Source organism: Gopherus evgoodei, unplaced genomic scaffold, assembly GCF_007399415.2.
Source record: "Gopherus evgoodei ecotype Sinaloan lineage unplaced genomic scaffold, rGopEvg1_v1.p scaffold_58_arrow_ctg1, whole genome shotgun sequence".
Taxonomy (NCBI): domain Eukaryota; kingdom Metazoa; phylum Chordata; order Testudines; family Testudinidae; genus Gopherus; species Gopherus evgoodei.
The window spans coordinates 229,842-257,675 of NW_022060079.1; the positions used below are offsets into that span (position 1 = coordinate 229,842).

At 58.1% G+C, this 27,834-nt stretch overlaps 2 protein-coding genes across 4 annotated transcripts in view; one reads left to right on the forward strand and one right to left on the reverse strand.

The window, feature by feature from the left end:
* The window catches only part of LOC115643412 (DLA class II histocompatibility antigen, DR-1 beta chain-like), a 288,794-nt gene that overhangs the window by 19,835 nt on the left and 241,125 nt on the right, over positions 1 to 27,834 (reverse strand). The window lies entirely within an intron of this gene.
* The window catches only part of LOC115643408 (HLA class II histocompatibility antigen, DR alpha chain-like), a 116,999-nt gene that overhangs the window by 4,544 nt on the left and 84,621 nt on the right, over positions 1 to 27,834 (forward strand). Inside the window, exons 3-5 of one of the 2 annotated variants that reach the window (XM_030547415.1) lie at positions 7,906 to 8,187; positions 8,325 to 8,475; positions 8,825 to 9,126. In XM_030547415.1, the coding sequence (XP_030403275.1) occupies positions 7,906 to 8,187; positions 8,325 to 8,475; positions 8,825 to 8,828 (437 nt within the window). In that variant the 3' untranslated portion in view covers positions 8,829 to 9,126. Of the gene's footprint in view, positions 1 to 7,905; positions 8,188 to 8,324; positions 8,476 to 8,824; positions 9,127 to 27,834 lie in introns of those variants that run through there. The other variant, XM_030547416.1, reaches the window with a different exon arrangement.

Below are 27,834 nucleotides of genomic sequence, written 5' to 3' on the forward strand. Positions count from 1 at the left end.
GGAACCCTCCAGCCCACTCACCCGTGGACACTCCCTTCCTCACGCCGGCCCTGTCCCAGCCCCAGCCCCCACCAGAGACTGCGCGTCCCCACTCAGCTCCTCTCCCAGAACCCTCCACCCCGCTCACCCGTGGACACTCCCTTCCTCACGCCCGTCCAGTCCCAGCCCCCACCATAGACTGCGCGTCCCCACTCAGCTCCTCTCCCAGAACCCTCCACCCCACTCACCCGTGGACACTCCCTTCCTCACGCCGGCCCAGCCCCAGCCCCCACCAGAGACTGCGCGTCCCCACTCAGCTCCTCTCCCAGAACCCTCCAGCCCGCTCACCCGTGGACACTCCCTTCCTCACGCCGGCCCAGTCCCAGCCCCCACCAGAGACTGCGTGTCCCCACTCAGCTCCTCTCCCGAAACCCTCCAGCCCGCTCACCCGTTGACACTCCCTTCCTCACGCCGGTCCAGTCCCAGTCCCAGCCCCCACCAGAGACTGCGCGTCCACACTCAGCTCCTCTCCCGAAACCCTCCACCCCGCTCACCCGTGGACACTCCCTTCCTTACGCCGGCCCAGTCCCAGCCCCCACCAGAGACTGCGCGTCCCCACTCAGCTCCTCTCCCAGAACCCTCCACCCTGCTCACCCGTGGACACTCCCATCCTCACGCCGGCCCAGTCCCAGCCCCCACCAGAGACTGCGCGTCCCCATTCAGCTCCTCTCCTGAAACCCTCCACCCCACTCACCCGTGGACACTCCCTTCCTCACGCCGGCCCTGTCCCAGCCCCAGCCCCCACCAGAGACTGCGCGTCCCCACTCAGCTCCTCTCCCAGAACCCTCCAGCCCGCTCACCCGTGGACACTCCCTTCCTCACGCCGGCCCAGTCCCAGCCCCCACCAGAGACTGCACGTCCCCACTCAGCTCCTCTCCCGAAACCCTCCACCCCGCTCACCCGTGGACACTCCCTTCCTCACGCCGGCCCAGTCCCAGCCCCAGCCCCCACCAGAGACTGCGCGTCCCCATTCAGCTCCTCTCCCAGAACCCTCCACCCCACTCACCCGTGGACACTCCCTTCTTCACGCCGGTCCAGTCCCAGCCCCAGCCCCCACCAGAGACTGCGCGTCCCCACTCAGCTCCTCTCCCAGAACCCTCCACCCCGCTCACCCGTGGACACTCCCTTCTTCACGCCGGCCCAGTCCCAGCCCCCACCAGAGACTGCGCATCCCCACTCAGCTCCTCTCCCAGAACCCTCCACCCCGCTCACCCGTGGACACTCCCTTCTTCACGCCGGCCCAGTCCCAGCCCCCACCAGAGACTGCGCGTCCCCATTCAGCTCCTCTCCCAGAACCCTCCAGCCCACTCACCCGTGGACACTCCCTTCCTCACGCTGGCCCAGTCCCAGCCCCCACCAGAGACTGCGCGTCCCCACTCAGCTCCTCTCCCAGAACCCTCCAGCCCACTCACCCGTGGACACTCCCTTCCTCACGCCGGTCCAGTCCCAGCCCCCACCAGAGACTGCGCGTCCCCACTCAGCTCCTCTCCCAGAACCCTCCAGCCCACTCACCCGTGGACACTCCCTTCCTCACGCCGGCCCAGTCCCAGCCCCAGCCCCGACCAGAGACTGCGCGTCCCCACTCAGCTCCTCTCCCAGAACCCTCCACCCCGCTCACCCGTGGACACTCCCTTCTTCACGCCGGTCCAGCCCCAGCCCCCACCAGAGACTGCGCGTCCCCACTCAGCTCCTCTCCCAGAACCCTCCACCCCACTCACCCGTGGACACTCCCTTCCTCACGCCGGTCCAGTCCCAGCCCCCACCAGAGACTGCGCGTCCCCATTCAGCTCCTCTCCCAGAACCCTCCACCCCGCTCACCCGTGGACACTCCCTTCCTCACGCCGGCCCAGTCCCAGCCCCCACCAGAGACTGCGCGTCCCCACTCAGCTCCTCTCCCAGAACCCTCCACCCCGCTCACCCGTGGACACTCCCTTCCTCACGCCGGCCCAGTCCCAGCCCCCACCATAGACTGCGCGTCCCCATTCAGCTCCTCTCCCGAAACCCTCCACCCCGCTCACCCGTGGACACTCCCATCCTCATGCCGGTCCAGTCCCAGCCCCCACCAGAGACTGCGCGTCCCCATTCAGCTCCTCTCCCAGAACCCTCCACCCCGCTCACCCGTGGACACTCCCATCCTCACGCCGGCCCAGTCCCAGCCCCGACCAGAGACTGCGCGTCCCCACTCAGCTCCTCTCCCAGAACCCTCCACCCCACTCACCCGTGGACACTCCCTTCTTCACGCCGGCCCAGTCCCAGCCCCCACCAGAGACTGCGCGTCCCCACTCAGCTCCTCTCCCAGAACCCTCCAGCCCGCTCACCCGTGGACACTCCCTTCCTCACGCCGGCCCAGTCCCAGCCCCCACCAGAGACTGCGCGTCCCCACTCAGCTCCTCTCCCGAAACCCTCCACCCCGCTCACCCGTGGACACTCCCTTCTTCACGCCGGCCCAGTCCCAGCCCCCACCAGAGACTGCGCGTCCCCACTCAGCTCCTCTCCCAGAACCCTCCAGCCCGCTCACCCGTGGACACTCCCTTCCTCACGCCGGCCCAGTCCCAGCCCCCACCAGAGACTGCGCGTCCCCACTCAGCTCCTCTCCCAAAACCCTCCAGCCCGCTCACCCGTGGACACTCCCTTCCTCACGCCGGCCCAGTCCCAGCCCCCACCAGAGACTGCGCGTCCCCACTCAGCTCCTCTCCCGGAACCCTCCACCCCGCTCACCCGTGGACACTCCCATCCTCACGCCGGCCCAGCCCCAGCCCCCACCAGAGACTGCGCGTCCCCATTCAGCTCCTCTCCCGAAACCCTCCAGCCCACTCACCCGTGGACACTCCCTTCTTCACGCCGGTCCAGCCCCAGCCCCCACCAGAGACTGCGCGTCCCCACTCAGCTCCTCTCCCAGAACCGTCCACCCCACTCACCCGTGGACACTCCCTTCCTCACGCTGGCCCAGTCCCAATCCCCACCAGAGACTGCGCGTCCCCACTCAGCTCCTCTCCCGGAACCCTCCACCCCGCTCACCCGTGGACACTCCCTTCCTCACGCCGGTCCAGTCCCAGCCCCAGCCCCCACCAGAGACTGCGCGTCCCCACTCAGCTCCTCTCCCGAAACCCTCCACCCCGCTCACCCGTGGACACTCCCTTCCTCACGCTGGTCCAGCCCCAGCCCCCACCATAGACTGCGCGTCCCCACTCAGCTCCTCTCCCAGAACCCTCCACCCCGCTCACCCGTGGACACTCCCTTCCTCACGCCGGCCCAGCCCCAGCCCCCACCAGAGACTGCGCGTCCACACTCAGCTCCTCTCCCAGAACCCTCCACCCCGCTCACCCGTGGACACTCCCTTCCTCACGCCGGCCCAGTCCCAGCCCCCACCAGAGACTGCGCGTCCCCATTCAGCTCCTCTCCCGGAACCCTCCACCCCACTCACCCGTGGACACTCCCTTCCTCATGCCGGCCCAGTCCCAGCCCCCACCATAGACTGCGCGTCCCCACTCAGCTCCTCTCCCAGAACCCTCCACCCCGCTCACCCGTGGACACTCCCTTCCTCACGCCGGCCCAGCCCCAGCCCCCACCAGAGACTGCGCGTCCCCACTCAGCTCCTCTCCCGAAACCCTCCACCCCGCTCACCCGTGGACACTCCCTTCCTCACGCCGGCCCAGTCCCAGCCCCAGCCCCCACCAGAGACTGTGCGTCCCCACTCAGCTCCTCTCCCAGAACCCTCCACCCCACTCACCCGTGGACACTCCCTTCTTCACACCGGTCCAATCCCAGCCCCCACCAGAGACTGCGCGTCCCCACTCAGCTCCTCTCCCGAAACCCTCCACCCCACTCACCCGTGGACACTCCCTTCCTCACGCCGGCCCAGTCCCAGCCCCAGCCCCCACCAGAGACTGCGCGTCCCCACTCAGCTCCTCTCCCAGAACCCTCCACCCCGCTCACCCGTGGACACTCCCTTCTTCACGCCGGTCCAGTCCCAGCCCCGACCAGAGACTGCGCGTCCCCACTCAGCTCCTCTCCCGGAACCCTCCAGCCCGCTCACCCGTGGACACTCCCTTCCTCACGCCGGCCCAGTCCCAGTCCCCACCAGAGACTGCGCGTCCCCACTCAGCTCCTCTCCCAGAACCCTCCACCCCGCTCACCCGTGGACACTCCCTTCCTCACGCCGGTCCAGTCCCAGCCCCAGCCCCCACCAGAGACTGCGCGTCCCCACTCAGCTCCTCTCCCGAAACCCTCCACCCCGCTCACCCGTGGACACTCCCTTCCTCACGCCGGTCCAGCCCCAGCCCCCACCAGAGACTGCGCGTCCCCACTCAGCTCCTCTCCCAGAACCCTCCACCCCGCTCACCCGTGGACACTCCCTTCCTCACGCCGGCCCAGTCCCAGCCCCCACCAGAGACTGCGCGTCCCCACTCAGCTCCTCTCCCGAAACCCTCCACCCCACTCACCCGTGGACACTCCCTTCCTCACGCCGGCACAGTCCCAGTCCCAGCCCCCACCAGAGACTGCGCGTCCCCATTCAGCTCCTCTCCCAGAACCCTCCACCCCACTCACTCGTGGACACTCCCTTCCTCACGCTGGCCCAGTCCCAGTCCCCACCAGAGACTGCGCGTCCCCACTCAGCTCCTCTCCCAGAACCCTCCACCCTGCTCACCCGTGGACACTCCCTTCCTCACGCTGGCCCAGTCCCAGTCCCCACCAGAGACTGCGCGTCCCCACTCAGCTCCTCTCCCAGAACCCTCCACCCCACTCACCCGTGGACATTCCCTTCTTCACACCGGTCCAATCCCAGCCCCCACCAGAGACTGCGCGTCCCCACTCAGCTCCTCTCCCGAAACCCTCCACCCCACTCACCCGTGGACACTCCCTTCCTCACGCCGGCCCAGTCCCAGCCCCAGCCCCCACCAGAGACTGCGCGTCCCCACTCAGCTCCTCTCCCAGAACCCTCCACCCCGCTCACCCGTGGACACTCCCTTCTTCACGCCGGCCCAGTCCCAGCCCCCACCAGAGACTGCGCGTCCCCACTCAGCTGCTCTCCCGATACCCTCCACCCCACTCACCCGTGGACACTCCCTTCCTCACGCCGGCCCAGTCCCAGCCCCAGCCCCCACCAGAGACTGCGCGTCCCCACTCAGCTCCTCTCCCAGAACCCTCCACCCCACTCACGCGTGGACACTCCCTTCCTCACGCCGGCCCAGTCCCAGCCCCAGCCCCCACCAGAGACTGCGCGTCCCCACTCAGCTCCTCTCCCAGAACCCTCCAGCCCACTCACCCGTGGACACTCCCTTCCTCACGCCGGCCCAGCCCCAGCCCCCACCAGAGACTGCGCGTCCCCACTCAGCTCCTCTCCCAGAACCCTCCACCCCGCTCACCCGTGGACACTCCCTTCCTCACGCCGGTCCAGTCCCAGCCCCAGCCCCAGCCCCCACCAGAGACTGCGCGTCCCCACTCAGCTCCTCTCCCAGAACCCTCCACCCCACTCACCCGTGGACACTCCCTTCCTCACGCTGGCCCAGTCCCAGTCCCCACCAGAGACTGCGCGTCCCCACTCAGCTCCTCTCACAGAACCCTCCACCCTGCTCACCCGTGGACACTCCCTTCCTCACGCTGGCCCAGTCCCAGTCCCCACCAGAGACTGCGCGTCCCCACTCAGCTCCTCTCCCAGAACCCTCCACCCCACTCACCCGTGGACACTCCCTTCTTCACACCGGTCCAATCCCAGCCCCCACCAGAGACTGCGCGTCCCCACTCAGCTCCTCTCCCGAAACCCTCCACCCCACTCACCCGTGGACACTCCCTTCCTCACGCCGGTCCAGTCCCAGCCCCAGCCCCCACCAGAGACTGCGCGTCCCCACTCAGCTCCTCTCCCGAAACCCTCCAGCCCGCTCACCCGTGGACACTCCCTTCCTCACGCCGGCCCAGTCCCAGCCCCAGCCCCCACCAGAGACTGCGCGTCCCCATTCAGCTCCTCTCCCAGAACCCTCCAGCCCGCTCACCCGTGGACACTGCCTTCTTCACGCCGGCCCAGTCCCAGCCCCCACCAGAGACTGCGCGTCCCCACTCAGCTCCTCTCCCAGAACCCTCCAGCCCGCTCACCCGTGGACACTCCCTTCCTCACGCCGGCCCAGTCCCAGCCCCAGCCCCCACCAGAGACTGCGCGTCCCCACTCAGCTCCTCTCCCGAAACCCTCCAGCCCGCTCACCCGTGGACACTCCCTTCCTCACGCCGGTCCAGTCCCAGCCCCCACCAGAGACTGCGCGTCCCCACTCAGCTCCTCTCCCGAAACCCTCCAGCCCGCTCACCCGTGGACACTCCCTTCCTCACGCCGGTCCAGTCCCAGTCCCCACCAGAGACTGCGCGTCCACACTCAGCTCCTCTCCCAGAACCCTCCACCCCACTCACCCGTGGACACTCCCTTCCTCACGCCGGCCCAGTCCCAGCCCCCACCAGAGACTGCGCGTCCCCACTCAGCTCCTCTCCTGAAACCCTCCACCCCGCTCACCCGTGGACACTCCCTTCCTCACGCCGGTCCAGTCCCAGCCCCCACCAGAGACTGCGCGTCCCCACTCAGCTCCTCTCCCGAAACCCTCCAGCCCGCTCACCCGTGGACACTCCCTTCCTCACGCCGGCCCAGTCCCAGCCCCCACCAGAGACTGCGCGTCCCCACTCAGCTCCCCTCCCAGCCCCTGGAGGGCCCCAGGGAGCCAGCCAGCCGGGCCAGGGCTCTGCAGGGCAGGGGGCCGGGCAGTTCACACCCTCCAGGCTGGGGGCCCAGGGCAGCTCCTTTGCCGAGGGCTGTTCATGGCCCCTGCCCAGTGCCAGTCCTGCCCTGAGGGATTCTCTCCCCTGTTCCTGGTGCCCTATGAGCCGTCAGGGCAGGGAGCTGGGACGGCCCCGGTGACACCCCCACAGTCCTGGGGAGAGACCCTGAGCTGGAGTGTGAGCACCAGGGACTGGCTGGCTCAGGGGGGCAGGGAATGGGACATGAGGCCTGTCCCCTCCTGGGGCGCCGGCTCCCCGCCAGCCCCAGCGCGGGGACTGGCTGGCTCAGGGGGGCAGAGAATGGGACATGGGGCCTGTCCCCTACAGGGGGTGCTGGCTCCGATCCAGCCCCATGGTGGGGACTGGCTAGTGTTGCCAACTTTCTAATTGCACAAAGCCGAACCCCCTTGCCTGTGCCTTGCCCTGAGGCCCCGCTTTTGCCCCGCTCTAAGGCCCTGCCCCCACTCACTCCAGCCCCCCTCCCTCCATCGCTCTTGCCCCCCTCACTCACTTTCACTGGGCTGAGGCAGCGGATAGGGGTGTGGGCGGCAGGACTCCAGCTGGGGATGCAGGCTCTGGGGTGGGGCTGGAAATGAGGGGTTCAGGGTGTGCGAGGGGGCTCAGGGCTGGGGTGAGTGAGAGGTGCAGGCTCCGGCCGGACAGCACTTACCTCAGGTGGCTCCTGGCCGGTGGCACAGTGGGGCTAAGGCAGGCTCTCTGCGTGCCCAGGCTCCCCACAGCTCCCAGAGGCAGAGGTAGGGCCAGTTGTCTCTGTGCAGTGCACACTGCCTGCGCCCGCAAGCGCCACCCCCACAGTTCCTGGGAGCTTCGGAGCCGGCACTGGGGGCAGGAGCAGCACGCGGACTCCCTGTGGCCACCCCTGTGCCTCGGGGCCAGACATGGCGGCTGCTCCTGGGAGCTGCGTGAAGCCAGGGCAGGCAGGGAGCCTGCCTTAGCCCCACTGTGCTGCCGATGGGACTTTTAACGGCCCGTCAGTGGTGCTGACAGGAGCCGCCAGGGTCCCTCTTTGACCAGGCGTTGCAGTCAAAATCCGGATGCCTGGCTGGCTCAGGGGCAGGCAATGGGACCCACTGACCCCTGTCTCCCCAGTGCCCCCTGAGGTGACCGTGTTCCCCGAAGACCCCGTGGAGCTGGGCGAGCCCAACGTCCTGATCTGCTTCGTGGACAAGTTCTTCCCGCCGGTGCTCAGCGTGACGTGGCTGAAGAACGGGCAGGAGGTGACCGGGGGCGTCTACGAGACCGACTTCTACCCCCGCCAGGACAACTCCTTCCGCAAGTTCTCCTACCTGCCCTTCCTCCCCAGCCAGGGCGACTTCTACGACTGCCGGGTGGAGCACGGGGGGCTGCCCGAGCCCTTCACGAAGCACTGGGGTGAGGCCGGGGCGCCGGGTACCCTGCTGGGCACAGGGCTGGGAGCCAGGACTCCTGGGTTCTATCCCAGCGCTGGAAGGGAGGGGTGGGAACAGCCCCCCTCACTCCATGCCCTGTCCCTCTCCCCCTCTCTCCAGAAGCCCAAGTGCCCACCCCCGTCCCCGAGACCACAGAGACCCTGGTGTGTGCCCTGGGCCTGGCTGTGGGCATCGTCGGCATCATCGTGGGCACCATCCTCATCATCAAGGGGATGAAGATGAACGCCACCCGCAACCCGCGGGGCCCCTTGTGAGTAGCCGCTGCCCCCAGCCCCTGGGCCCAGCCAGCACCCCCTGGGAAGAACCCCCCCACCTGCTGTGCCCTCCCAGCCAGCCACAGCCCCTCCCCCACCCAGCACCCACTGGGGAGACCCCCCTCAGCGTGCCCGCCCAGCCAGCCAAAACCCCTGGGCCCACCAAGCACTCACTGGGGAGACCCCCCCACCCTCTGTTCTCTCCCAGCCAGCCACAGCCCCGCAGCCCACCCAGCACCCCATGTCAATGGGAGATTCCTTGGGGTGCTGGGGAATGGCCCTGATCCCTGCCAGCCTCGCATCGGGGCCCAGGACTCTTGGTAACTGACCTTCTTTGCCTTTCAGATAAACGTGGGGAGGAGCCAGGGCCCCCGAACCCCCCAGGTGCTTTCATGGGACGCACACGCACACACACCCAGCTCTGCCCCCAGTGTCCCTGCTCCGTGCCCGTCAGTGCCAGCTGCTGTACCCAGGCAGGAGCCCCCCGGCCCCATAACTGTGACACCCAACCCACTAGAGACTCACTGGGGAGCAGGCCCACTCTGTGCTTGGGAGGGGGGCACCTATCCCGGGAGAGGGCTACTACCCCATGGGGCTGGGAATGGGGGTCACCCCTCCTCAGGGGGCAGCAGGGGAATGAGAGTCACCCCTCCTCAAGGGGCAGCAGGGGAGAGGGCTACTACCCCATGGGGCTGGGAATGGGGGTCACCCCTCCTCAGGGGGCAGCAGGGGAGAGGGCTGCTGTCCCGTGGGGAAGGTTTCTCTTGACTCCAGTGGGCACCAAGCCCCTATTGGCCTGAGGCTGCTGTCAGTCTCCCCACGTAACACCCCTCCAGCCATTACCCAGGAGGCTTTGGGCCAGATTTGGCCATTCCCGGTCAATGGGGTCCCTGTGGGGCAGGATTGGGCCCATGGCTGGGGGTGGGGAAGCACCAGTGCCCGGCTAAAGGCCCCATCGCACCCGTGTGTGGCTCCCCCAGGGTCCAGCCCTGCTGAGCCCCAGTGCCCAGTGCGGGGTCTGTGTGGGGAGGGCCCAGTCCCTGTACAGCCCCCGCCCTGTGCCCTGGGTGTGCTCACAGCCCTGCGCCCCCATCTCGCTCTGCAGCTTTGCTAACAGCAATAAAGTGGGTTTTGAGATGCTTTTGAGTTTTTGATTGTGATTTACAATTGGTCAGTCTGGGCCGTGCCCGCGGCAGCCTGTGTTAGCCCAGCCCAGCCCTTGTCTGTCCAGGGGCTCTGGGTTATACCTGGAGTTAAGGGAGTTTGGTAGGAGGGGTAAGGAAGGAGCCAGGACTCCTGGGTTCTATCCCAGCTCTGGAAGAGGAGTGGGGGCTAGTGGGGGAGAACTGGGAGTCAGGCTTCTCGGGTTCCCATTGCTGACACTGACTTGCTGCAAGTGGTGACACACCCTGTGCCTCAATTTCCCCTTGTGTGACATATGGCCAGTCTCCTCCTGGGGCAGGAGTGGGGGCGCTGGGGCAAAAGGATGATCCATGGAGCACTTTGAGATTGTCCCTGTCACGGACTCGCAGATCGTGCCCACTTGTGGCCCTGTGTGGTCCATGGGGGGTGCCCCTTTCAGTGAGACAGCCCTTCTCGGGGGTCCACTCTCTCCCGCGGTCAGACCCCTCCACCTCCCGGAGCCGCACCTCTCTGAGCCTCAGCACGTCTGTCTCTGCCATGGGCCCCCTCAGGGAGTCCCCTCGCTCTGGGCCCCCAGGTCTCCCAACCCCCCAAAGAGGTTGATTTCCCCCCAACCCCTGCCCTGTTGTCTAGCCCCGAGCAACTCTCAGCCAGCATAAAACAGGAGGGTTTATTGAGGGTTGAACCCAGCGCAGGAAACTCTCACAGCCTCAGGGCTCTGCCTGCTCCCCCTCTCCAGCCCAGAGCCCACCTGCTTCCCAGCTGGGCCTCGGATATCCCTGGCCCCAAGCCCCCTCTGTCCATTGGCTTCTCTCCAGGGAAACAGGGTTGTAAACAGGAAGGCCTGGGTCTCCTCCCCTCTCAGCCCCCCTCTGGGCCCCTCTGTCTGGAACTGGTTGGTCAGCTCACCGGGGTCCTCTGCCTGCAGCTCATTGTCCCCCACTGGCCAGAACCGGCTGTGACTCCTGAGCTGGGCCACCAGGTCACCGGTCGCTGGGATCTCCATGCTCCCGGCCATCGGCTGGGGTCCCAAGTTCCCTCTCCAGTCCTGTGTAACAACAAACTGCCTCTCCTCTCACCTCCTTAAACCAGTAACACCCGGGGACACTGAGTCCTACCCCCTCTGCATGCAACCATCTGGAAAACACAGAAAACCCCAAGAAACTCCCCCACTTGGTTACATTTCTCCCCCCTTCGTGGCTGAACGGAGCAGGGTCACTTAGCCTGTGACCTGGGGAAGTTCAGGGCCCCCGCCCCGTGATAAAGCATCAGCTATAACATTGTCCCTCCCCCTCACATGAACCACCTCCATGTCGTACCCCTGGAGGAGCAGGCTCCATCTCAGCAGCTTGGCATTAGCCCCTTTTATTTGATGTAGCCACGTCAGGGGCGAATAGTCCGTGTACACGGTGAAGCGCCGCCCAAATAGATATGGTTGCAGTTTTTTGAGGGCCCACACCATGGCCAGGCCTCTCTTCTCGATGGCCGCATAGTGCTGCTCCCGGGGCAGCAGCTTCTTGCTCAGGTACCCGATGGGGTGTCTCTCCCCCTTAGTATCAGTTTGCATCAGCACCGTCCCCAGCCCTGTGTCCGAGGCGTCGGTGAACACCAGGAGAGTTTGTTAAAATCCGGGTTTACCAGCACCGGGCCCTGGATAAGTGCCCCCTTCAGCGCACAGAGAGCCCTCTGGCACTGCTCGGTCCAGACCATCTTGTCTGGCTTCCCCGTCCTACACAGCTCCGTGAGGGGAGCCGCCAGGGAGCTCAAGTGGGGCACAAACCTCCAGTAGTACCCCGCCATCCCAATGAAAGCCTGGACCTGCTTCTTAATCTGGGGAGCGGGCCAGTCCTGGATTGCCTCCACCTTGCCGGCTCTGGCTTCAGGTGACCGCCCCCCACCTTGGCCCAGGTATGACACCTCCTCCATCTCCACCTTGCACTTTTCAGCTTTTATGGTCAGTCCTGCATCCTGGAGGTGACCTAGCACCCTCTTCCCCTGGGACACATGTTCTTCCCAGGTCTGGCTAAAGACACAGATATCGTCAATATACGCCAGAGCAAAGTCCTCCAGACCTCTGAGCAACTGATCCACCAGGCGCTGGAAGGTGGCAGGTGCCCCCTTGAGACCAAAAGGCAGGACCAGGAACTCAAAGAGTCCTATTGGGGTGGTGAAAGCAGACTTCACCTGGGCCTCCAGGTCCAAAGGTGTTATACTGATAGAATAAAAACCAGCAGGATCTTATTAAGAGGGATAAGGCAAAGATGCCACATTTATTGTAAATATAATAATAAAGCAAAAGATAAAAGTAAACAATGTTGTTTAACTACTTATTCCAATCACTACGTATTCCTTACACACACATACACACACACATATATATATTCATTCACACAATCATTCATTCAGGTTCTGTAAAGGTGTTATAGTTACCAGCCTAGAAGTTGCTCATGCCAAGTTACTGGCCAGGTATCTTGGTCATGAGGATGGAGCCGAGTCTGTGTCAGATGCACCTGATGCTCCTGGAGGTTGGCAGCAGAACCAGACACTCAAAGTCCTTAGTCTTTGGAGTCCATTCTTACAGGAATTAATTCCTACGTTAGTGTATGGGAGCTGTTTCATCCTGCTGTTGCTGACTCAATCAGCAGTTGGCACATTCCTGGTGACTCCACATTGTGCAAAGTCTGTGTTTCTCATCCTTCCAGGTGATGGGGTGGATCCAAGTTTACTCTCCGGGGCTTGTCTGGTGGTCCACTTGACACATTCTTCAGCTGATGGAAACTTTCTTCCTAGGTTGGCACCTCCCTAACCATTCATGTACATAAAGCATTCGTCAACATACATTTCATATCTTAACCATATTTTAATTTACTGTTTTCACCACTTTCGGAGTGTGTGAAAATCACTTAACAGCTTATAGCGTTTGTTTACATTGCATCAATTACAGTTTAAGGCTCACAGCAGGGGTGGTAGCATAGTGTTCACTTCAAAGAACAAAGTCAATTAACTTGTTTATAAGTTTTACATAGTAATAGGGTATCTTTCACAGGACAGATACAATAAATGGTTTCTACAGACAGGAACTTACAAGTTTTAACAGAAGAACTAAAAGATTTCTGTACTTGGTGAAACTGTTGGATTTTTAAAGTGTGGGGGACAAGTTATGGGGGGTCACTGTCACTTGGGGGATTCACTGTTAGTACCTTCTTTAATGTTCCTACAAAGGCACCTGCCAGTAGGCTTGGTAAGATCCATGGTAGTGAGGTACCGGGCACCCCTCAACTTGTGTAGGATCTCATCAGTCCTAGGCATGGGGTAGGCATCAGACACGGTGATGGCATTAAGCTTCCGATAGTCCACACAGAACCATCCTTCTTGGGGACCAGCACTACCGGTGAGGCCCAGGGGCTGGCGGACGGCTGGATCACCCCTAAAGCCAGCATATCCCCGACCTCTCTCTCCAGGTCCTGGGCTGTTTTCCTAGTGACCCTGAATGGGGAACACCTGATGGGAAGGTTGGTTCCCGTCTCCACCCGGCGGACAGCCAGGTTAGTGAGCCCAGGCCGGATGGAGAACAGCTGCCGGTATGAATGCAGCACCGCTCTGATCTCTGCCTGCTGGGCAGGGGTTAGCTAGTCAGAGAGGGGAATTGATTTCAGTGGGGGTTAGCCCCTGCCTCAGGGAGGAGTCCCACCAGGGGATCCTCTCCCTTCTCCTCTCACTGCCCACATCCAGCCAGCACCAACTTCTCCCTGTCCCAGTGCAGTTTCATCATGTTGACATGATACACCCGGTGGCTGTGTGCCTGGCTGGACAGTTCCACCACATAGTTCACCTGGTTTACCTGTCTGATGACCTTGAAGGGGCCGTCCCAGGCAGCTTGCGGCTTGTTCCTCCTCACGGGGATGAGGAGCATCACCTGGTCCCCGGTAGTATAGGAGTGGGCCTGTGCTGAGCGGTCGTACCAGACCTTCTGCCTCCTCTGGGCCCTCGCTAGGTTTCCCCTGGCCAAGCCCATGAGCTTTTCCCGGAAAGCCAGTACATACTTCACCACTGATTCTCCACTGGGAGAGGCCTTTTCCTCCCACTCGGCCCTCATCAAGTCCAGGGGTCCCTTCACCTTCCTCCCGTACAGCAACTCGAACGGGGAAAACCCTGAGGATTCCTGGGGCACTTCCCTATATGCAAACAGCAGGTGGGGTAAATACTTGTCCCAGTCCTGCGGATGCTGGTCCATAAAGGTTTTCAGCATCCTCTTTAGGGTCCCATTGAATCTCTCCACCAGCCCATTGGACTGAGCGTGGTAGGCTTGTTGTACAGACAAAACTACACAGGATCTTTTCAGGGGGCAAGACAAAGATGCCACATTTATTATGATAACAATTTGATTTATGACCAATAACTAATATTTTAATCCTTATACACACACATTATACCTAATAGCTATACACACACACTCTCTCTCTCTCTCTCATCAGATGTTCTGCAGCTGCTGCATAGTGACCAGTCCTGGACATAGCTTGCGTTCGTGGCTTTATTTCCCAGCTTGGGTTCGTAGCTTGTGGTGGTAACTGGGCAGGAAAGCCGGGCATAAGGACAACCTGGGTCTGTTGGGCCTGCACCGATGTCCTTCCATGTTGGCAGCAGAATGTTACCCTTCAAAGTCTCCCATCTCACCCATCCTTTCTGTAGGCTTTAGTTTGAATCCAGAGTCTGTAGGTCTTGCTGTGTCACTACCTCTGGGTTTGGTGATTGATCACCCGTCAGTTGCAGGCCTGACTGTCAGCCTGGGACCTGGCTTTGATCTTCCTTCTATTGTACCTTTTCTTTTTAGGGTGGACTCTGCTTACTTTGTTAGGGCTCTTGTCTGCATCTTCAGCCAGTGGGGTTTGAACTCCATTTCATCAGGACAGGCTGGGGCTGGAGGTTGATTCCATCATCCATACGTGCCTCAGTCACACATCTAACCTAAACTAATAAGATTACAGCAGGGTTTGCAAAAATGAAGGTTGGAGGAAGCTTTTACAAAATGGAGTGAGTGTTTTAAAATGGGGTTTGAATTACAATATTGCAAACAGTGAACAGAAGTTACAATGTAGACAAGTGTAGTGGATGGCGAACTGTGAACAGAAGTTATATTGATAAAGTGAACAATTAAAAACAATTTCATGTATCAGTTCTACATTATCCCCCTTTTGACCCTTCAATCCAGGGGTATTGAATGGGTCACACTTTATGTAATTGTTTTAAGGCAGAACCAACGTAACAGGATTACTAAGAGGACAATGAGGGGATGAAAAATTACATTTAGAACAGCTGACCAGGTGGGCTGCTCCTACAACACTCTGCCCCTTGGTCAATGATTATTACAGTAGTTGTTGTCATTGTAGGGCACAGGTGATCTGTTGCAAACAAACCAAACAATTATAACCAGGTGAATATAACTAAACCCATTACAATTGACTCAACACCAGATATAACCTACACACAAATGCAAACATTTATAGTTATAATAATTGGGAATACAGTAAAACCATTACAATCATTGGGTACATTGACAAATAAAATGAGGACCAAGTTTGATGCTGCAATAGCCATCAAACAACAAAAGTTACTGAAGTCAGGACCTTCTTAAGCACACACAACAAATAAGATTTTGTAGGAGGACCACAGTTGTTATGCAAAGTTAAGCTGATTTGGACTTAAACTAACTTTTAGTTTCTAAAATGTTGCAGAATCCCCTATTTTTAACAGTTTTCAAGAGGTTTCTGGGGACCTGAAAGATGGGGCCGTACAATTATGGGCTAAGGTCTTACAGGTTATGGGGGCCCAAGAACTACCCTTTAGGGCTTGGGGAAGTAGAACCAGGGTGCATAGAGGAAAGTGTGGAATTAACAATACAAGCAAATGTAACTAACAATACAAATGAATCAATAACAAAAATTAACAACAAAATGACTATTAGAGAACCTAACAAAAAATAAACCTGATGCACTGGGGACCAAAGTCTTTTGGACAGGGCCTCCCAGAGGATTCCAGGGGCCTGGGGCCATTGGCGGCAGGCGGCTCTGGTGGACCTCCCATAGGCGTGCCTGTGGAGGGTCTGCTGGTCCTGCGGCTCCGGTGAAGCATCCGCAGAGAAGCCTGTGGGAGGTCCACCAGAGCCGCAGGACCGGCAAGTGGCAGGTCGCCCCCTGCGCAGCGAAATGTCTAGAGCCGGCCTTATTTGGCAGCGGGGGGCCCTTCTGTTCCGGGATCTGCTGCCGAAGTGCCCCGAAGACCCACGGCAGGGGGCCCCCTGCCGGCGAATTATGGCTGAAGCGAGACCCGCCGCTGAAGTGCAGCCTACTCTTCGGCTGTAATTCGGTGGGGGGGGCCCTGCCACGGGTCTTCGGGGCACTTCAGCAACGGGTCCCGGAACGGAAGGGCCCCCAGCCACCGAATTACCGCCAAAGACCGGGTTGCACTTCGGCGGCAGGTCCCACTTTGGCGGTAATTCGCTGGCGGGGGGTCCTTCCCCCCGGAGCAGAAGGACCCCCCCTGCCAGCAAAGACCGGGAGCGGAAGAAGCTCCAGGGCCTGGCCCCGCAAGAGTTTTCCAGGCCCCTTGGAGCAAGCGAAGGACCCTGCTCCAGGGGCCCTGAGAAACTCTAGTGGGGGCCCCTGCGGAGCCCGGGGCAAATTGCTCCTCTTGCCCCCCCCTCCGGGCGGCCCTGCTTTTCGACACAAGTGGTGATTGATAAGTTGGATGGACATGGGGGAAGTAGAGAAAGGAAAGGACATTTGCCCTATCTAGTGTAGTGTTACTCTGTTTCTGGGCCCAATGCTAGCACAGGACACCACTAGAGACAGGCACAGAACATGCAACACAGAACATGCAACACTGAACACAGACTTTGTCGCGACACTGTAACCATGGTATTTTATAACTCTTCAGCTGGTACCAGCTCTCTTGATGTTCTTGTTCAGAGCCTGAAAGATAGCAGCTTAGAAACAAAATTAGCACAGTGCTCCCAGACCCTGCTCAGTCTCTGCCACGGTGTGTTTGGTACTTGGGGCCGCACAAATGCTAATTAAGTGGTGCATTTCTTTGTGAGTTTAAATTTTTTCCATTTTAAAATCCCCAGCCACTTTGCCATGGCCTGGAGGTCTGAGGCAGAAGCAGGCTCCATTGCAATGACATTTTGGCCCTGGGAGGAGGAATCTACCCAAATATCCCCCTTCCCAATCTCTGGAGGGGTCCCGAAAGTCTGCCCCTTCTGGGGTCTCAGATATTCCTGTAAGCAGAGTCAGGATGAGCTCTACCCTGACATCTGGCGGAAAGAATTTCAGAGAGTGTATTTGCATAGGCACGCCTACCCCATCCCAGGCTGCCGAGCTGTGGGACTGCTTGGTGACAAATGACTCACCCTCAGTTGGGTGGTACTTGCTAGACAAGGGACATGGGTTCCAATTCCCAGTGAGTTGAGAGAGGCTGGGGACAGGTATCTATGCCTGGTGGTGCAGTGGCCTTGTGGAGCCAGAAGCACCAGTTCCACCCCCTCCTCTCTCCACTGTGGAATGTCAGAGTTGATTTTTTTATTCCCTCAAGAATCTAGATACAGGTGACTGAGCTGAACTCACTTTGGGCTAATGGTGCACTAGCACTGGGGCTCCCCTACGAAGAGTTGAAATCACTAAAGAGCTGAAATTACTGAGCTGAGAGTACTGAGTACTGTGCTAGCTAGTGGGGGAGCCTGAAGCTATACTGTGGAACAGAGCAGCTGGCGGAGTGGAGCAGTTTGTGGGGATGGCTGGAGCGGATCACGGGACAGCTGGTGGCAGCGGAGCGGAGTAGCTGTGGGACGGGTGGAGCTGAGCAGTTTGCAGGGAGAACTGGAGCAGCTCATGGAGCAGAGCAGCTGGTGGAGCGGAGCAGTTCCTGAGGACGGCTGGGGGAGCAGAGTGGAGCGGCTGGTAAAGCGGAGCAGTTCGTGGAGAAGGCGGAAGCAGAACCCACGGAGAGGCAGGGCAGTTGGCCCCGGACCACGTAAGGTGCCCCTTTCTACCAGGCTGGGGGGAGGGACCTCTACAGATAAACTCTCAAACTCTGGGGTGGCATTGACCAGAGACTTTTGGGTTGTTGGACTTTGGGGTGATTGGACTTAAAACCCTAAGGGGAATAGGACAGTGCCAAACGTACTTGGAGGTGGGTTTTTGTTTATGGTTTGTGTTATAACCCTGTTTGTGGTGTTTCTCCAATGGGATGCCGCATTGATTCCTTCCTTTATTAAAAAGATTTTGCTACACTCAGATTTTGTGCTTGCGAGAGGGGAAGTATTGCCTCCTACAGGCGCCCAGGGGTGTGTGGTATGTGTCACTGGGTGGGGGCTCGAGCCGGTTATGCATTGTGTTACTGAAATGGAACCCCTGGATACTGAACCTGGCCCTTGTTGCTGCCAACTCAGAGGGGCAGAAAGGTTACATTCCTTTTTCTGATGTTACTGCTGCTGTAAGATGTGAGAGTGCTGTTTTAATTCTCTGTACCCAACCTTAAGGGCATCTAACTGGGTTTGGGTACTACATACATTTTTATTTCTCTGCTTTTGCAGCAGAGGCTTGTAAATCTTGGTGCAGTTTTTAATTTTTACATTTAGCCAATTGAAGGAATACCTCATGACAGGTTTTCCATAGAAGCCACACTGTGGCTGCTTCCTTTTTCATTGGAGTTGAGGGTTTAATAAGTAACTAGCCAATTTGTTGTTTGGGCTTTTTTTAAAGAATATCTTTAGACAGTGTTTTCTTAAACATTCTTTCCAACAGTTGTGAGCAACGACCAACCACAACAAAACCAAATTGATAAATATTGAGCACTATAACCCCTAATTCCTAAAAGAGCAGCTTACAGCTTCTGAAAGAACAGTTTCCCATTTTAACTCCTAGCAGAACAACTTAACCCTCTCTGGGCCAGAGAGAGAGACACTATGGCCTGGTCTACACTATGAGTTTATTTCAAATTTAGCAGCGTTAAACTGAATTAACCCTGCATCCATCCACACAACAAAGCCCTTTATATCGATATAAAGGGCTCTTAATATTGGTATCTTTACTCCCCAACGAGGGGAGCAGCACTGCAATCGGCATTGCCATTTCGAATTAGGGTTAGTGTGGCCGCAATTCAGTGGTATTGGCCTCCGGGAGCTATTCCACAGTGCACCTTTGTGACCGCTCTGGACAGCAATCTGAATTCGGATGCACTGACCAGGTAGACAGGAAAAGCCTGTGAACTTTTGAATTTCATTTCCTGTTTGCTCAGCGTGCAGAGCTGACCAGCACAGGTGGTGATGCAGTCCCAGAATAAAAAAAGAGCTCCAGCATGGACCGTACGGGAGATACTGGATCTGATCTCTCTATGGGGAGATGAATCTGTTCTATCAGAACTCCGTTCCAAAAGACGAAATGCCAAAGCATTTGAAAAAATCTCCAAGGCTATGATGGACAGAGGCTACAACAGGGACTCAACACAGTGCTGCGTGAAACTTAAGGAGCTGAAACAAGAGTACCAGAAAGCCAAAGAATGAAATGGATGCTCATGGAGGGAGGGACGACTGACGACTGTAGCTATCCCACAGTTCCCGCACTCTCCGAAAGCCATTTGCATTCTTGGCTGAGCTCCAAAAGCCTGAAGGGTCAAAAACATTGTCGTGGGTGGTTCAGTGTATATGTTGTCATTGCCCCCCTCGCCCCCCATGAAAGCAAAGAGAAAAAAATCCTCTTTCACCCTTTTTCAATGTCACTGTATGTCTACTGGATGCTGCTGGCAGACGTGGTGCTGACGTGGTGCTGCAGAGCTACACAGCAGCATCCCCTTCCCTTCCCTTCCCTTCCCTTCCGGACGGCAGATGGTACAGTAGGACTGGTATCTGTCATCTTCGTCCCGTGAGTGCTCCTGGCTGGCCTCGATGAGGTCGGCCAGGGGAGCCTGGGCAAAAATGGGAATGACTCCCAGGTCATTCTCTCCTTTAAGCTTTGTCTAATGGAGATTCAGTCCTGCCTGGAATATCATGGTAGCTGGAGGCTGCCCTCCCCTCCCCCCTTTGAGCTCTGCTTGCAGAGGCAATAAAGTCAGTGTTGTTTCAAATTCCTGCATTCTTTATTACTTCATCACACAGATGGGGGGACACTGCCACGGTAGCCCAGGAGGGGTGGGGGAGGAGGGAAGCAACGGGTGGGGTTGTTGCAGGGGTACCCCCTAGAATGGCATGCAGCTCATCATTTCTGCGGGATGTCTGGGGCTCTGACTCGGAGTGGCCGTTTGTCTCTCTGGTTCTTTAGCAGACTTGCCTGATGGTCTAGGCAGGACTGACTTTCCATTAGACAAAATTTAAAGAAGGGAATGACCTGGGGAGTCATTCCCGTTTTTGTACATGCGCCCCTGGCCGACCTCACCGAGGCCGGCCAGGAGCACCCAAGACAGCAGCAGACAGTACAGTATGGCTGTTAACTGTCATTGTCAACTTGCAAAGCAGCAGATGATACAGGAGAGCTGGTAACCATCTTTGCTAACTTGCAAAAGGCAAGGGGATGGTGCTGTGTAGCACTGCAGTACCGCGTCTGTCAGCACCATCCAGTAGACATACGGTGACAGTGAAAAAAGGCTGAACGGGTTCCATGGTTGCCATGCTATGGCGTCTGCCCGGGCAATCCAGGGAAAAGGGCTCGAAATGATGGTCTGCTGTTGCTTTCACAGAGGGAGGATTGACTGACGACATTTACCCAGAATCACCCGCGACACTGTTTTTGCTCCATCATGCATTGGGATCTCAACCCAGAATTCCAATGGGCGGGAGAGGCTGCAGGAACTATGGGATAGCTACGGGATAGCTACCCACAGCGCAACGCTCTGGAAATCGACGCTCGCCTCGGTACATGGACGCACACCGCCGAATTAACGTGCTTAGTGTGGCTGCGTGCACTCGACTTTATACAATCTGTTTCCAAAAACTGGTTTCTGTAAAATTGGAATAAACCCATAGTGTAGACATACCCTAAGCCTCCCTCTGTATCACTCGGCCTACTACCGCCGAGGGTTCATGCACCAACTATAAAAATCCTTCCCTGGATAGAGCGAGAAGCATTACGTTCTCCTCTTTACTTCAGTCTTGCTACGGCTGAGGGTGTCCGCACACAGGATTTTTCAGTGTGGAGTGAGGATCTCTAAGTCCTCCTCCTGTTTCCCAACCTTACTACAACCGGGGATATACCCACCTCCAATTATTTCCCCCCAGCCATCCAGGGTGGAGAGAGGGATGTTAAGCCTCTCCACTTTTTCTCAGCCCTGCTATGACCGAGGGTGTGTATACCTCTTAATCATAAAGTTTACAATTTTTTCCTATAGTGCCAGGCTTACTAAAGCTGGCGGGGGGCACACCAGTGTTTATAATAACTGTGGATTCTGTGCTTGCCCCCCCTTTGCATTCTCCACCAATAATGTTGTACAAACAAAACTACACGGGGGCAAGATAAAGATGTCACATTTATTATGATAATTTGATTTATGACCAATAACTAATATTTTAATCCTTATACACACACATTATACCTAATAGCAATACACACACATACACACACACACACACACACCCATCAGATGTTCTGCAGCTGCTGCATAGTGACCAGTCCTGAAGATAGCTTGAGCTTGTGGCTTGATTTTGTAGCTTGGGTTCGTAGCTTGTGGCGGTAACTGGCCAGGAAAGCCTGGCACAAGGACGAACTGGGTCTCTGTTGGACATGCATTGATGTCCTTCCATGTTGGCAGCAGAACGTTACCCTCCAAAGTCTCCCATCTCACCCATCCTTTTTGTAGGCTTTAGTTTGAATCCAGAGTCTATACGTCGTGCTGTGTCACGCTGCCTCTGGGTTTGGTGATTGATCACCTATCAGTTGCAGGTGACTTTCTGCCTCGGGCCTGGCTTTGATCTTCCTTCTATTGCACCTTTTCTTTTTAGGGTGGACTCTGCTTACTTTATCAGAGGGGTAGCCGTGTTAGTCTGGATCTGTAAAAGCAGCAAAGAGTCCTGTGGCACCAGATAGACTAACAGATGTATTGGAGCATGAGCTTTCGTGGGTGAATACCCACTTCTTTCTTTGTTAGGGCTCTTGTCTGCATCTTCAGCAGGTGGGGTTTGAACTTTGTTTCATCAGGACAAGCTGGGGCTGGAGGTTGATTTCATCACCCATACACACCTCAGTCACACATCTAACCTAAACTAATAAGATCACAGCAGGGTTTGCAAAAATGAAGGTTGGAGGAAGCTTCCACAAAATGGAGTGAGTGTTTTAAAATGGGGTTTGAATTACAATATGGCAAACAGTGAACAGAAGTTACATTGATAAAGTGAACAATTAAAAACAATTTCATTCATCAGTTCTGCAGGCCGAGGCCCAGGAGTGTTGGACCCCACACTTCTCCCACAAGCACTGGAGCAGGGTTGACATGAAGTTACACCTCTGGTCTGTAAGGACCTCCTTGGGGAATCCCACTCTGCTGAAGATGGTCAGCAGTGCATCTGCCTCGGTATCTGCCTCGATAGACGACAAGGCCACCGCCTCGGGGTAGCGCGTAGCGAAATCCACTACCACCAGGATGAATTTCTTCCCTGCCCGGGTCACCCTGCTGAGGGGCCCCACTATGTCCACGGCCACCTTCTGGAAAGGCTCCTCTATGATGGGCAAAGGTCTCAGCGGTTCTTTACCTTTGTCCCGGGCCTTCCCCACCCTCTGGCAGGAATCGCAGGACCTGCAATACTGTCGGACAGCGTCAAAGACCCCCGGCCAGTGAAAGTGCTGCAGCAGCCTTTGCCTGGTGTGCCGGATGCCCTGACTGGGGAATATCGTGGGCCAAGTACAACAGTCTGCGGTGGTACCTCTGGGGAACCACCAACTGCCTCCCACCTGTCCAAGGTTCAGTGTGCCCGGAACCAGCCCATTCCCAGTAGAGGAATCCCTTCTCCCACAGGAATCGCTCCCGGTGGTCCTCCTTCTGGGACCCTGCCCTGCCGTGGCCTGCCAGGGCCCCCAGTTTCTCCAGGGAGGGATCCACCTGCAGCTCCGTTTGGAATTCAGCGGTTGGGTTTGAGGATACAGCCCTGGCTGGTGGTGCCTCAGTTTCCCCATCTTGGGACAGAGGCTCCAGCCCAGCTTGGTCAAGCCCTACCCTCGGCGCTTCGGGCCCCCCCTCGGGAGGTTCAGCGACCCTTGCTGGCTCTGGCTCCGGGTAAGGCCCAGGGCGCTCTGAGTGCCATCCGGCCAGTTCTCCAAGACATTACCCATTAGCACCTCAGTAGGCAGGTGATGGTGCACCCTGACCTCTTTGGGTCCCTCCTTAGCCCCCCACCTCAATGAGGCTGATGTGGCAATTGTCCCCCGGGATCTGTCCCACGCTCACCCGGCGCCCTCTCAACTGCGGCTCCCTGGCCTGGCAGTGCCCCCTCTTGGTGGGCTTCCACCCAGATAACACCCCGTGGGGTCTGCTTGGCCTCCATTTCCTTCATCTTCAGGCACTGGGCCACCTTGTGTCCCTTTTGGCCACAGTAATTACATTTCAGGTCCCTCAAGTCCCATGCGGGAGGTCGGCCACCCCAGTGTTGCTGGTCACCCCTGAGCTGGGCTTCCTGGAGTCCACCTTTGAGAAGTCTCTGGGTGACTCCCCTTCTGAGTCCCCGAAGTGGGCCTTCCTCCTGCCCCTGATCTGCTGTCTACAAACTCATCCGCCAGTGACCCCGCACTGCGCAGATCCTTGGGCTTCCGGTCCACTAGCCACAACTTAAGGTCCAGAGGGCAGATGTCACACAGCTGCTCCAACCCAACCAGGTTATACACGTCCTCTGCGGTGGTGGCCCCTGCGCCCTTCCCCCACTTGCGGAGATATTCCCCCAGCAGGCTGGCAACCTCCTTCTAAGTGACACCTGAGGTCTTGCTGTGCCGGAGCAGGGAGCGGGGTGGATTTGCCCTGGGAATGTTGCAGGGGAGTTACATTGCGGATGAGAAAGAATCTACCTGAGCTGTAACCTGGGCCAGGAGGGGGGTTGGGAGAAGTGACACTTTCTGCCTGGGAGATTGGACAAAGGAGAGGAGGAGCAGAGGGGAGGAGGGAGAAAGCTGCTGGAGGGATTTTGAGAGTCAGTTTGGGCTGGGTGGTGCAACACAGGAAACCCCAAGCTGGGGTCTAAGCTCCCTAAACCCCCCAGGACTTGATTGAGGGGTTCTAGCTGTACCCACACACTCTGCTTGGGACTGTGTCTTGTCATCTAATAAACCTTCCGTTTTATGGGCTGGCTGAGAGTCACACTGAATCTCAGGAAGTGGGGGGTGCAGGGCCTTGACTCCCCCACACTCCGTGACCCTTGCGTACATCCCGGAATCATTTCCTGTACGTTTTGGGGTCAGTTCAAACTTCGGCAGCAAAGCCTGATTGAACAGGTCGTAGTCTCTCATCTCAACACCATGCATTTGGTTCAATGCCTCTATAGCCTTGGGACCCAGCTGGGGGATTAGACAGCGGAGCCTGTCTGTGGGGTGAATCTGGATCAGAACACAGGCCTTCTCAAGGACTGTGAGATAGGCATCAATATTGCTCCCCCCCTTGAACTGGGGCAGCAGTTTTGGTGTCTAGATTCCCCCCAATACCAGCATCTCGGGGCCCTTCTCCACTTACCCTCCAGCTGGCCCTCTTGGCTGCCACTCCTCCATCGCCAACTCGTGTTTTCTCTGTTCTACACGGTCCACCAGCCTCCACTCCTCCAGCGCCAGCTCCTTCACTTTCAGCTCCAGCTCTAGTTTCTGCAGCTCCTCGAGGGAGGAACCTGACTGGGGTCTCCCTGTGCTGACTGGGGAGTCGGGTCTGACACCCTCCCAGTCGCTACACAGACTGCCCCCCCGGCTACTCCCCGGCTCACCGGGCACCCCAGGAGCCCCCCTGGGGTCTGGAGCCTGTTCCTCAGACTGGTCATTCTCTACAAGCTGAGCAATCAGCCGCTCTTTAGGGATCCTCCCCACACTCAGCCCCCTCTCCCTGCCCAGACCTGCCAGGTGCCTCTTACGGAGCCGGTTCTAGGCCAGTTCCAGGCTGGTTCGGTTCAATACCCTCGTTCTATCGCTGGCAGCCACTCACTGCGAAGCGCCTGCGCCCGCAGCCAAACATCTACAGGATGCATCTGCCAACCATCCTCTGCTGCCACATTGTCACGGACTCATAGGTCGTGCCCATGCGTGGTCCGTGGGGGGTGCCCCTTTCAGTGCAACAGCCCTTCTCGGGGGGCCACTCTCTCCCAGGGTCAGGCCCCTCCACCTCCTGGAGCCGCACCTCTCTGAGCCTCAGCACGTCTGTCTCTGCTGTGGGCCCCCTCAGGGAGTCCCCTAGCTCTGGGCCCCCTGGGGCCTCCTCACCCGCCCGAAGGGGTTGATGCAACCCTGTCCTCTAGACCGGAGTGACTCTCAGCTAGTGTAACACAGGAGGGTTTACTGAGCATCTGAACCCAGCACAGGAAACTCTCAGGGCCTCAGGCCTGGCCTCCCTCAGCCCAGCACATCCCAGTCCCCCTGCAGCCAGGGGGGCTCTGCCTGTTCCCCATCTCCAGCCCCGACCCCCCTGCTTCCCAGCTGGGCCTCCGATATCCCCGGCCTCGAGCCCCCTCTGTCCATTGGCTTCTCTCCAGGTAAACAGGATTGTAAACAGGGTCACTGGGTCTCCTCTCCTCTCAGCCCCCCTCTGGCCCCTCTGGCTGGAACTGGCTGGTCAGGTCACCAGGGTCCACTCCCCGCAGCCCATTGTCCCCCACTGGCCAGAACCAGCTGGGTCTCCTGAACTGCGTCTCCAGGTCACCAGGTCACCAGTCGCTGGGGTCTCCATCCTCCAGGCCATCGGCCGGGGTCCTGAGTCCCTCTCCGGTCCTCTGTCCCAACAAACTCCCTCTCCCCTCCCCTCGTTAAACCAGTAACACCCAGGGACAGAGTCCCACCACCTCTGCATGCAACCCACTGGAAAATGCAGAAAACCCAAGAAACCCCCCCACTTCATCACAGTCCCATGGCCGGGAGCCCTGGAGCAGGGCAGGGCTCATGGGCCAGGCTGCCCCAGAACTGTACCCCACAGGGTGAGTGGCTGCCAAGAGACACTGCCCTGTCTGGGTGCTGCGGTGACGGCCCCCAGGCTGGGGTCACTGTGACGCGAAAGGCAGATGCCCCCCGCAACATGGCACCGAACCCCCCAACCGAGCAGTGGCACATGCTGGAAGACCCCACAAACGCTGTTTTACATCATCATCACACACACTCAGGAAATGCCCCTGAGCAACAGGATCACCCATTTCTACAGAGCTTGTAACACCTCCCCCCACCGTACCCCCTTCTCCATCCCCTCTCTCAGCTGCTGCCGCAGGCCACATTGCTCATTCCAGCCCCTCGCTTTGGGCTTCTGAACTCGACTCTAGATGCGTCAAGGGTGAAAGTGTTTTAAAACCATTCCCTTGAATGTACCAGAATCTGCAGCATCACCAACAGGCATCTTACTGAATCTGTCCAGAGCTCTCCCAGACACCTTCGCAACCAACGTGGGTGTCATTTGGTCCTCAGGGACCGCATGGAGCACACACAGCTGCTCAGAGGTGGTGAAATATTCAGCCATGTCCCTGTCGCCGTAGGCAGGACACAACCGCTCCCGTTGGTGGATTTTTGGAGTGGTGGGACCCCCTGGTGTGTGTGTGGGGGGTGCTGGTTCTGCCTCTTTATCAAGTCCAGTTCATGCTTCCTCTCTCCTTCCTTCTTCTCCATGGCGAGCTTCTGGGCCTCGGTTTCCTTATTAGCCTCTATTGGTCTCAGTTCCAGGGCGCTCTGGTGTGCAGCTTCTTCTCCGGCATCTCTGCTTGTGCGGTTCTTCCTCTGTCGCTTCTCGCGCATCCATCTCCAGCTGCTTTAATTCCATTTGCAGGGCGAGGCAGGGAGCTGCAGGCAGTGGCTGAGCCGCAGGCAGAGCGAACAGCAGGAGTCTGTCACAGACACAGACACAGCCGGGGGAAGGGGGGGAAGACAGATGTGGGGGAGCAGCGATGGGCACCCTGGGGCTGGCATTTAATACACCGTACAGAGGGGGCTTCCTGGAGGGGACTATAGCAACACCCCTCCCTGCAGAGCAGACCTGGGCTGCAGCTGGCTCCGTCCATCACTCCCACAGAGACCCACATAACCCTCTGCCCCCGAGAAACCCCCACCGGCCCCTGTGCCCCTGTCACCTCTCTCCAGAGAGCCCCCCCTTTGTGCCTCCAGAGATAGCTCCCCTCCCCCCTGCCTGCAATCTCCCCCTTTGCCTTCCCCATCCCCCCAGCCCATTGGACCCCGTGGCCAGTGGGAGCTGCACCTGAGGCAGGCGCCTGCTTGCAGACTCAGACCTGCCTGGTGCCTCCACAGTGTGAAGAGGGGGAGCCACGGGTGAGCAAGCCCCAGTCACCAGCATCACAGGCCCAACAAGTCTCTGTTTGGGGATTTAATTTTACTGAGGCAAGTAATTCAGGCTACTCTTCCTTTCCAGACAGCTGGTGGCTTTTCCAGTAAGAAAATGTACAATTTCTTTGCAAAGAACTCCATTTATCGGTTTTCACTTGCAAAGTGTATGTTCTGGTTGTTCCTTTATTTTGTTAACTCAGTTTCAGAGGCAATTTTAAAAGTCACTTGAATTGTACCTGGTTTTTTCCATTGGTCCAAAATGGCATGGAAGATGTGCAGATTTTTATTTCTGTGGGCGAAACCACCCTGTGTGGAAATGTGTTGGAGCTAGAAAACTCTGCAAGGGTAGGGGTCCCTTCAGGACATTGTCCTCAAGCCATTCATTCCTCTGGGCATCCCACTCTATTGTTCCCTCCTTCAGTGACAGTGACCAGTATCTCCACCTGCAGGGGAGACTGTTTTTTCTAAAAACAGTTTTTTATTTTATTTTATTTTATTTTATTTTATTTTATTTTACGAATTTAGAGGCAACACACAAGACAATGAAAATAAACAGTTACTTCCATGTAGCATTTCATGTTGCTGACTTTCTTCTCCTCAGTCGATAAAGTTTATGAATTGCGAGGTTTTGCTCTGGTGCTGGCACCGGAATGGGATTCTTTCGGAAGGCTCCCTGTTTGGCTGTGGTAGAAACGGGGCCTTTCTTTGTAGGTGTCTCTTCCTTGTGGGTAGGCTTAC